This window comes from Argiope bruennichi, chromosome 4, assembly GCF_947563725.1.
Source record: "Argiope bruennichi chromosome 4, qqArgBrue1.1, whole genome shotgun sequence".
NCBI classification, from domain to species: Eukaryota; Metazoa; Arthropoda; class Arachnida; order Araneae; family Araneidae; genus Argiope; species Argiope bruennichi.
The window spans coordinates 2,295,957-2,306,373 of NC_079154.1; the positions used below are offsets into that span (position 1 = coordinate 2,295,957).

General features: G+C 27.4%; 1 protein-coding gene across 1 annotated transcript; it reads right to left on the bottom strand.

Moving 5' to 3' along the window:
- Positions 1 to 9,421: 9,421 nt before the first annotated feature.
- LOC129966738 (ATP synthase lipid-binding protein, mitochondrial-like) lies at positions 9,422 to 10,104 on the bottom strand. The gene has a single exon (XM_056081287.1). It carries the CDS (start codon positions 9,972 to 9,974, stop codon positions 9,534 to 9,536), a length of 441 nt encoding a protein of 146 aa, XP_055937262.1. The 5' UTR covers positions 9,975 to 10,104; the 3' UTR covers positions 9,422 to 9,533.
- Between the last annotated feature and the right edge of the window lie 313 nt (positions 10,105 to 10,417).

Sequence of the window (10,417 nt, forward strand, 5' to 3'; positions counted from 1 at the left end):
CAAATAGGGGGAAAAAATGAATTAAGGGAAAAAATTTATATTTTGCATGGGGCTTTAAAGTAATTCAGAAATGACAGAAATTGATTGTTTTTCATTAATTTTAAAAATTTTCATTCAGTCTTTTTACTGTAGTAATTGCTGCTAAAAACTCATTTTCTTGAATAATAAAATTTATTTTATTAAAACTGATTTACAACTTCTAGTCACACATTGCTTCCAAATTTAACAACAACACAAATTATTTCAAAATGCAATTTTTGATTCTTAACCCTATAAGTGTGAGAATTCCAGTGTCTCAAAGTCTAGAGAAGTTTTTCATGGATAAAAACAGAATCCTCTCTTCCTTCAGAGAAATTACAGGACAGGGACAGCTGTGTGATAATTGAAATGTGTGGTCAATTTTTGGGAAGTTTTTGACAAATGAGGTAATAAATATAATAAGATTATCTGTATTTTTTACAGATATCTAGACATTTCTCAATCGGTTTACAATTTTTCAATTATTTTCACAAAAGTTTCTTTAAAATTGAAACCGAATGCATCAAATATTACTTTATTTCTAAATTTTACACAGCAATTGATTTTAATTAACAGTAACCATATTTTTCTAAAATGTACTTAATTGTAAAAAGTTGAGGAAAGAAATTGTAATTGCCAAAAATATTTTATTTAATATATAATTGGAAGGTTTCAATGAAGCAATAAGCTTAAAAAATTGATATATAATTTAATAAGGTATTAAAAAAGAAATTGTAAGCAAAAAGATTTCAAAAAAAATATTTGAATAATCAGTGACAATAAAAATAGATAAGTAGGGAGAAAGGAAATAGATTTTTTAATTTATAAACATATTAAAAATTTTGATATCTTATACATACAAAAAATTAAAAAGCTTATAGCAATCATAATAAAATGTTTTGAAAAATCCACTCATTGAATTTAGATCTTCTTAACTGATAAACGTTTCTTCCACTTAATTACTGTCTGATATGTAATTTTCTTTCACATGCATAGCATGACTTGAAAAGCTGCTCATCAATCATTGTCAGATGTAGCAGACCTCCCCCCCCCCACACACACACATACGGACAACCATAGAGAACATATGGTGGTCTCATCATGAAATATCTTTCCCTTCCTAAATTTATCTAAATCTCGCAAAGCATCAGGCCCTGTCAAACAGGGCAATTTCAGATAAATTAGGGTTCATAGGGCTAATTATCACCGTAACCTCTATGTTCATTTTGTTGATGAATTATAATAGCTCAATGTATATACTTGGCAAAACAGTATTTAAGCTTAAATAAATATTAATTTTATTCCCTTCGTTTATGCTATCATATTATAAAACTAAGTTTATAAATTAGCTTATCATTTGTTAGTAAGGAAAAGTAATGATAATACAGTATATAAAAAATATTAAGATATTATTAAGAAAGCACTTTAGTTATCAAAACAACTTTATGTTTTTAAACTTATTTTACCATTGCCTTCTTTTTTAGTCTTCTATAAAAAAAAAAAAAAAAAAAAAAATGTTGATTAAAGTCCAATATATTTATATATTCTCCCATAGCAAAAAATGCTGAATAAAGGCCAAAAGTAAGTTTTCAATATTTCATTTAGCATAAAATTGGTAAAATATTAAAAAAGATGGCTATCCATGATCCAGACAAATTTTCACATTTCAGTAGTTAAATATGGTAAAGTATTCACATAATATTAAAATAGGGGGGGGGGACCCCGTTTTGAAAACATTCATGGCATTGTTGAAATATCAGTTTTAAATCAAGCAATAGACAAACAAAAAAGAATCAATAAAGTTAAATACCAAAGTTGTGGTAAATATTAGTTGTTAAATATTAAAACCAGGAATTACTCTAGAGAGCCCAAAGTCATTGACATGACTTTTACTTTACTTTCATGAAAACTTACAAACCATTATCATTGATATTGTGAATGAATACAATGTTTATTTTTATTGTTGTTTTCTTTCCTATACCGAAAATTATTTAGAGAACTGACTAATAAACAATTTTTAAAGATGAATAAGTGAGTTGTAAAGAAAATATCAATTAGAAGTTTCAGATCATTATTACTTTAAGTATTCTGTCATTGAATAATTTTGAAGCCATTCATTTTTATCAAACTTTTAAATTCACATGAAAGATCAATATTTCATAATTATTCTTTGCCAATGCTATGAAAAGCATTTGTGGCCGTCCCTAAAGTCCAATTTTATATTGGAGGAGGGGGATAATACTATTATTAGAGACTACACAAAAGAGTGTTGGGTAGACCACTATCGCTAATTGTTTAATGATTGAGAAGAACAAGTCAGGCCATGTGCCCTATTATTTAATGTCCTTTGTTAAAAATCTTTCTTCTAAGGCTTGTAATTCTAAGGAATATATCTTATAAGATAATTTTATACAAGGATAGAAAAAGAAAGGAGTGGATATAGTATGTTTCCTAAATTAAATTTGAATTTATTTCTTTATTTTGACAGAGAGATCCATTTAAAAAAATAAATTAATGTAAAAATAAATTTCGAAATACATCAAATTTCCACTTATAATAGCCATTTAGTTTGAAGTGATGCAAATGTTTGGATTTTTTTTATTTATATATATAAATGTAATTAAATATAAGTGACCACAAAGACATTATTTTATTTTATTGACTAGAAGATTTAAATTTTTTTACTTTTTAGAACATGACAATATTTTTTTTGAAAAGAAATATTTCAGTTTGTCTTTAAAAATTGATATATTCAATTTCTAATCAATTAATTCCAATTATTAGATTTTTGTTTCTGTATACATTGCATTATACATTTTACATGTGCTGTTTACATAGCCAATGGAAAAAGTTGAATTGTCTGATTTAAAATTTTCATATTCTTCTGCAGAAGTAAAATGTTATATTAATTTAAATGCTTTTGTGAATAAAATTCAATTTTTGTTATTTGTAAGTTATATTGGTTTAGAAGAAATGAAAATGTATCATTTTTTGTTTCACTTTTTATTTGGATATGTTCTAACATTAGTTTTTCTATGCGAGTAGAATTTTCTTTTACAAACGATAATTATTTTGCGCTGAAATGAAAGATTGTATTTATTAAAGGCAATAATCCGAATAAATAAAAACACGATTTATTTGTATACCACTGAAAATGTCATTAACTGTGTTTTTTTCTCTTCTGAATCTGGAATACATAGTTTTGTAGGATATGGCAGTTGCTTAGATGACATTAAATTTATCTCTTTTTGTATTTTATTAATTTTAAAGATTTTTGCTTCTTGATTTGTTTATTGGCAAGTTTAATTCATTGAAATAAAGTTTTCACAAAATTAGCTTTTAATTATTTTCTTCTCATTATATTATTGCAACTATAGAGCACATCAATTATTTTTGCATTTATAGAGAGCATCTGAAGTTTAAACGATGAATATCATTTGATTCTTTTAATATTTTAAAGAAGGAAGGATATATTCTGCATCATGCAAAATTTTTCCAGTGATAGAAATATATCTTCAACTGCTGAATTTTTTTCATCTGCATACATTACCACCCAAAAACCATTTTCTTTTTAGTTTCAAGTGAACACAAATTAATAATTATCTGCTAGGTGTTATTGATTATAAATGATATTCAGCAAACCATCTTTTAAAATGAGAAATTGTCTAATTTTTATTATTTATAATGGTCAAAATAGTTCTAATTGGAATTGGGTGGAAAATTCAAACTTAACAAACACATTTATACTATTGAATAAAAAAATAAGAATTGAGGCATGAACTATTTAACATCAAAGTGTTTACGATTAACTCTTCCTTTAAATTGGGAGTTTTCAGGTAGACACTGCATGAAATGAACTTTTTTATTCTCATTTCATTATTTGATATAATAAATCCGTTGGCATACAATTTTGAGTAATTACTTTGGTATTTTTAACAATTTGTTTTCAACTTTTAGCCTAAGAATTTAAATCCAATTTGTTTTCAACTGTTAGCCTAAGAATTTAAATCTAATTGTTTTATTTAAATAAGAAATTTTATTAAGTAAATGAAATTCAGAAACCCTTTAGTCATTAAATTGTATTTTTAAAATAACAAATTCCTTCATCTTTTAACAGAAGAGAATTTAAGAAATTTTACTTACTTATTTTTACCTTTATTTTCTTTTATTATGAAAGTTAGGGCTGATTGATTTTTTTTAGATGACTTTCGAATTTAAAAATATTTATAAATGTTGATTTTATGTTTTCCAATGTATTATTATGAGAAGACAATTTTAAAAAAGGAATTTTTGTATTATAAGTATAATACTTTATGCATGAGAGTTTTATTCTAACTTACTGAAGTCAGAGTTTAATATTTAATTCAAAATTATCCTTATTTTTCATATCTATAAGCCATCACAGTATTAAACAGTTTTTCCAAATATAGTTAATACATTACATATTATTTTTTTCTATAAAAACAAATAAGAAAATATGTTTTCCTGCTTCATTTAATGCTGAAAAATGTCTAAAATAAATGAAATTTGGAAAAAAAAAATTATTAATTGAGAAACACTTAAAAAATAGTTGATGCATTTTTAAAGTCAATGTCAATTTAATTCAGTCAGTAGATCCAAGAAATATTTTAAAAATTTAATAACAATAATAATATTTTTAAAAATAGTTTATATAAGCCTCAGATCATCTATCTATATATACAATGAAAAACCTTTCCATTATATGGTGATAGCCTAATAAGAGTTAATAGTATTTGGATTTCAATAATGTAATGGTTTGATAAAAAAATAAATAGTTAAAATTTCCCTTTGTTCTACAACTTATATTTGTAACTGATAACAAATTCTCTATTCATAATGTAAGAAAGAGTAAAAATTGGACAATTATATGAAAATTAATTAAAAATATGTTGAAATTTAAGACTGAGTAACAATGTGAAATAGAATTGACTAAATTAACAATGCGAAATAGAAGAGAAATTGTCAAAATAGCATTAAAGTATGTATATGTTGGATATTGCACAGTGTGAAAAACATGTTGTAGACTTGCAGATTCTTTGATGCTATTTGGAAGTGATATTTCTTATTCCGAATCAAAAATTCTGACAACCCTTCAAAGTCTCAATCAAACAACAAGATTTCACAATCGATTTCTTGAATTCGTGAGAATTCCATGCACACAAACTATAATGGTAATAGAATAATTTCTGTTTATACAGTCATTTTTATATTGGAAATTTTTTTCAAAATTTTACCAGAAAAACAAAATTATCAGTATTTAGGCTCACCCTTTATTGTTAAGATGGTGCTGTAAGCAATGGTGGGTGCCGCGAAATTTGTAGGGGCCTTAATAACCGAGATTGGACGTAAATCTAATAATCTTAATCGAGTAAAATCTTTCGACGTAAATATTAGTATCAAGTCGATGCCAAATTTGTCTTGTTCACAATCTCCCTTTCAATATGGCGCACAAAATTTTCTTCCTTTATTTTTTCTTTTAAAAAGAAAGAATTAAAAGAGCCAAATGAAATGGGGAAATAAAGCACTTACAGAAATCTGGAATAGAAAAACAGATCACTAAATAATTTTGAAATCTGTGGTATTCAGGAAGTTTCTAAGATTATATATATATAATAAAAGCAAACCCGATATTGTTAGATAAAAAATCTGCATAGTTAAAATAATAAGGGAAAAAAACTGACCAATCGCCCAAGCTCAACCACTGGTTCAATTTCTAGATAAGTCATCAATGATCGCATGTTCCCCTTACCAATCCATTTGGAGAATTATCGCAAAATAAAATACTCGCCCTTAATAACCAAACCAATCAGTTTTATTCGCAAGTTAATTTCATCACTTTGCAAGCATAGCTAATCAGTCAATAAGCTATGTGTTTAATGTGCATGCAAGAATGCTTTAAAATATTATTTCCATTTGTTATGGTAAAATGCAATTGACCAAAGGTAGTCAAAATGGCTAAATTATTCTTTTAATATGGACAATAAACAACTGGTCTTGTCGGAGGTCTTCAGCTAAAAGTATATATGTATATACATAAAAAAAACATCAGTCCCCTTAAATAGTACGTATTTGCAGGAAAAAATATTCATTTACTCTGGCCATATTTTATTTTTATAGAAATGACAAATGCCTGACAATTTAGGGTGAAATTGTCCCCATGTTTCTGCAAATGTTCAAAAAATGGTTGTGTGAGCTAAGGAATTAAGTAATCAAATTTCCATATTTTGCAGTTTTGATTCAACTACTTTCAAAATATTTACTTTATACAATTTAACTCAGATTGGATCGCTGTCCTAGTTGTAGGACAGTTGAATAAAATAAAGGAAAAATTTAAAATCTATAAACTTTTCATATTCACCCCTAAAAAATTGTTGTAATTTTCTCATTTAATAACAAATTTTTCTCCTTATACAAACATACAATTTTTTAATAGATCATCAGTGTTGTTCAAAACATTAAAAATATCCATGTAAAAAAAAAAATATCACAGGCATTCAACAAGTGCTTTTTCAAATTACCCATACTTCTAGATCACATTCCTTGAATTCAGGAAACAATGTATCGTTTTATGCTAGGAGACGAGGAGCAACTAAAGAGTGGAATATTCTCAAATATTCCTTATTATCAGTCCTTTTTTTTTAATACTTTATCTTTTCATTAGTTCAGATGCCCCTTCATTTGTAAAATCTACAGGAAGTTTTTTAGAGCCGAAAAAGCTCTTGAATGTATGAATTCTTTATCTGATGAAGAAATAGATAATTCCTCTACTAACTGTTTTATAGTTGAACATGTGATGCTCCTGTAATTTGAGATATTGCTAGAAATAGGTTTTTTTCAAATATCTGTGAAGAAACTAGGTTTGATACAAAACAATCTAAATAGAAAACCTGAACTTTTGCTTTCAGCAAGTTCTTTTTCTTCTCAAGATCATCAATATATTGCAGATAAAATATCAGGAAAAACTCCTATTACAACTTTCTCACACGATGGCTCATAACATGATAACACATATAGTTACAAAGACTAACAGATATGCACTGCAGAAGAATGATCATTCATATCAGTGAAAATGACATTAAAAAGTTTAAAGGCATCCTTTTTTACAATGGTTATCGCATGAAAAAATGTTGGAAAAATACTCTGGACACTGGTACAACCTTAGTGAATAGAGCTATGTCCAAGAAACAATACGATAATATAAAAAGATACTAACATTTGAATGACAATTTGGCCATCAAAAAAGAGGATCAGTATTATAGAATTCATCCAATTTTAGAAAATCTAACAATAGATTAAAGAATGGTACACTATTTTGGCAGACATAGTTATAAGATTTACATGAAAAATAAACCTGTGAAATTTCGATACAAGTTATAGATGTTTACAGGTTATGATGGATATCCCTTCAATATTATTCTTCATCAAGGTGCTTAAGAAAAGTTTATGGAACCCTTTTCTCAACGTACTGTGGAAACTTTGCTCTCGTATAGTCAAAAAGTTTCACAGGACATAAATTTTTTACTTCACATGGATTAATAATTCGTTTGAATCCAAAAGGATTTTGTGCCTCTAGATCTGTTCAAGATAACTGAATGGCAAAATGCCCCGATATCTTTGAAATTTTTAGTTAAAACTGAATAGGAACTTCTAATACATTGACAAACCTAAAGAGAAAGCTGCAGTTTGCTGGAATGAAATGTACTTTCATTACTAAATAATTTCGAACTTAGAAAGTGCACAGCAGTGTCGTGTGAAAGGGGTTAGATTTGTTACTTCTTAGAACAAATATAAAAATGATTTATTTTAAAGTCATATAGAAAATTACTTTACTTTTATTGAAAGCTAAAAAAAATGGTATTGGGTGCTTTTCACGAATTGCTCAGAAACAGCTCTCATCGCAACCTGGAAAATATTTTCCCCAAACAATGCACAGGATTTATTAACTTTTCACAGGTCAGTAACAACAATAAGTTACCTTGGTGAAGCAATTCTGTGAACCAATATCAGACAAAGAGGTATGTAGCAGAATAACAATAAACTTATCTCTTAGAACTTTGAGCATGCATTAATAAAAAAACCCAGATGGTTGTGAAAGAAGTCAATAATTTATAAAACCCCCTTTTGCAAAATAAGTCAGCCTTTGTAATTTTTAGTAGTGTATTCGACCTTTGTCCTATTTAGAGGACAGTCTGCATTTTAAAAATATTTAAATACCTAGCATTGATGTAAGATCATTGATTTTTTAAAGAATGGCCCAATAAGGATTAACTTCCACAACATCTATGCAAAAGACAGTATTTAACTTGTTTTATTATTAAGGCATATGAAATTCTTATTTCATAACTGAAAATTATTTAATTCATATTTTTTTATCATACAAAAAAATATGGCTTAACAATTCTTAGTAAAGATATTTTTTTCCACTTTATAATATTCATCTAAAAAATTATACATCAATACTATATATTTTCATATACTATATATATATATCCATAATATTAGTGAAATACATTTTTATTACTTGTTCATATCTTTAATTTTAAATAAAGCACCTAAATAAGCACTTAAGAAATTTTCCCAAATCAAAAAGGTAAGATTTTAGACATTACTCATTTTCATATTAACTATATCTCAAACGCTTTGATACGCATAGATTTCAATCCTTATCGCTTAACTTGCTTCTATGCAACTCATGAAAAGTTAGATCAGCGGCTCCAGCTCCATAGAAATATTACAGAATTTAACTTTTAGGCTTACTGTTGAATTAATAAAAACATTTCAATATCCTCAATAGTACTAATTCTGAAGAAATATCAATGAATTAATAAAGGAACAAAATAAGATTCACTCTAAATTAAATTTATAAGCAATTAAGGCATGTTCAACTCAAAAGTTAGATATTCATTATTTTGTATACGTCTAGATGTATCAATACGAGTTTAATTACAAGATCCCAAATGTTACGCAAACCTTTTATGTACATAAAAATTGTTTTAACTTGAATGTCAAAGATTAAGATCACCTTCTTATGACCTACAAGATAAAAATATCATGCAAAACAAAATCCTAAAAATGCTCTGTAAGATAAAAATATGCAAGATGAATGGAACATTATTTTCTCCAATGAGCTCTAATTAAAACACTATAGCAAATAGTGTGTGGAACAATCAAAATTAAATAACTTACACAATTAAAGACGCAATTTCGTATTATTAACTACAAATGGAATTTATTATATAAAAAACAAATTTCATAATATTTAAATAAGCTGAATCTTTATAATTATAACTATATATACTTTTGGGAAATAAGACTCAATTTCGGACATCAAATATTATAAACAAAGCAGCACAATATATAAATGAAATTAAATGACTCCCAATTTGAGTTTGACAATTTATTTAACCAATTACAACGCACTTTTCCCTATTTTTGCAACATGAGAGTTCTGGGTCTATTTAATCAAGAGTCTTTCTTCTATGCTGTTAAACAGTTTAAAATGCAAATAATAGCAAAAAGGCCATCATCAAGCAAAACAGACCCATAGCCTCAGAAAGAGCAAATCCTAGGATAGCATAGGAAAAGAGCTGCTGCTTCAAAGATGGATTCCTGGCATATCCGATAATTAGGCTTCCGAAGACTGAACCAATACCGGCTCCAGAACCAGCAACACCTACTGTAGCGGCTCCAGCTCCAATGAATTTTGCAGCCGAATCGATATCCTTGGTAATTGGGCTAGTATGGAGTGCACGTGGAAATTGAGAAATTAAAGATGAGGCAAGTGTGAGACGAGGCAAAACTTTGGTTTCTTGTACAGGGCGAAATGGCTGCACTTCTCGCTTTGTGGCGACTGCTGCACTCAAAGGCCTCACTGATTGTCGAACAGCTGAGGTCATCATGGCTCTGACGAAGGGGGTGGCACAAACAGCATACATTTTCGATGTTTTTATAAAGAATTTCTACTTAAAAAAATTTAAGTAAAGGAGTTAATTCAGATTACTTCTGCCGACGCTAAACGAAAGCCAACTACCAATAGCAGAGGTCAAGAAAAGGCGAAGTAGATGTAACGTGACAAATGTTGAGTTGTTTCATTCCTGTTTCAGAAAATGTCATTGATTTTTTTTATTTGTTTATTCCAAAACTAAATTCTTACTTAGGCTTTGATATTTAATATTTGATAATTAGGAAAATTCACAAATACAATCATGAAATTAATTAAAAATGCATTTAATTCTAATTTAAATCTAAAGAGAAATTTGAAACTTCTTTATAGTAGGATATTATCCTCAGACCTTCGTATGGAGCTCACTATAATTTAAATAAAGAAGATAGAATGAGCTGAATTATTCTCATGATACCGATTATTGATAAAATAATA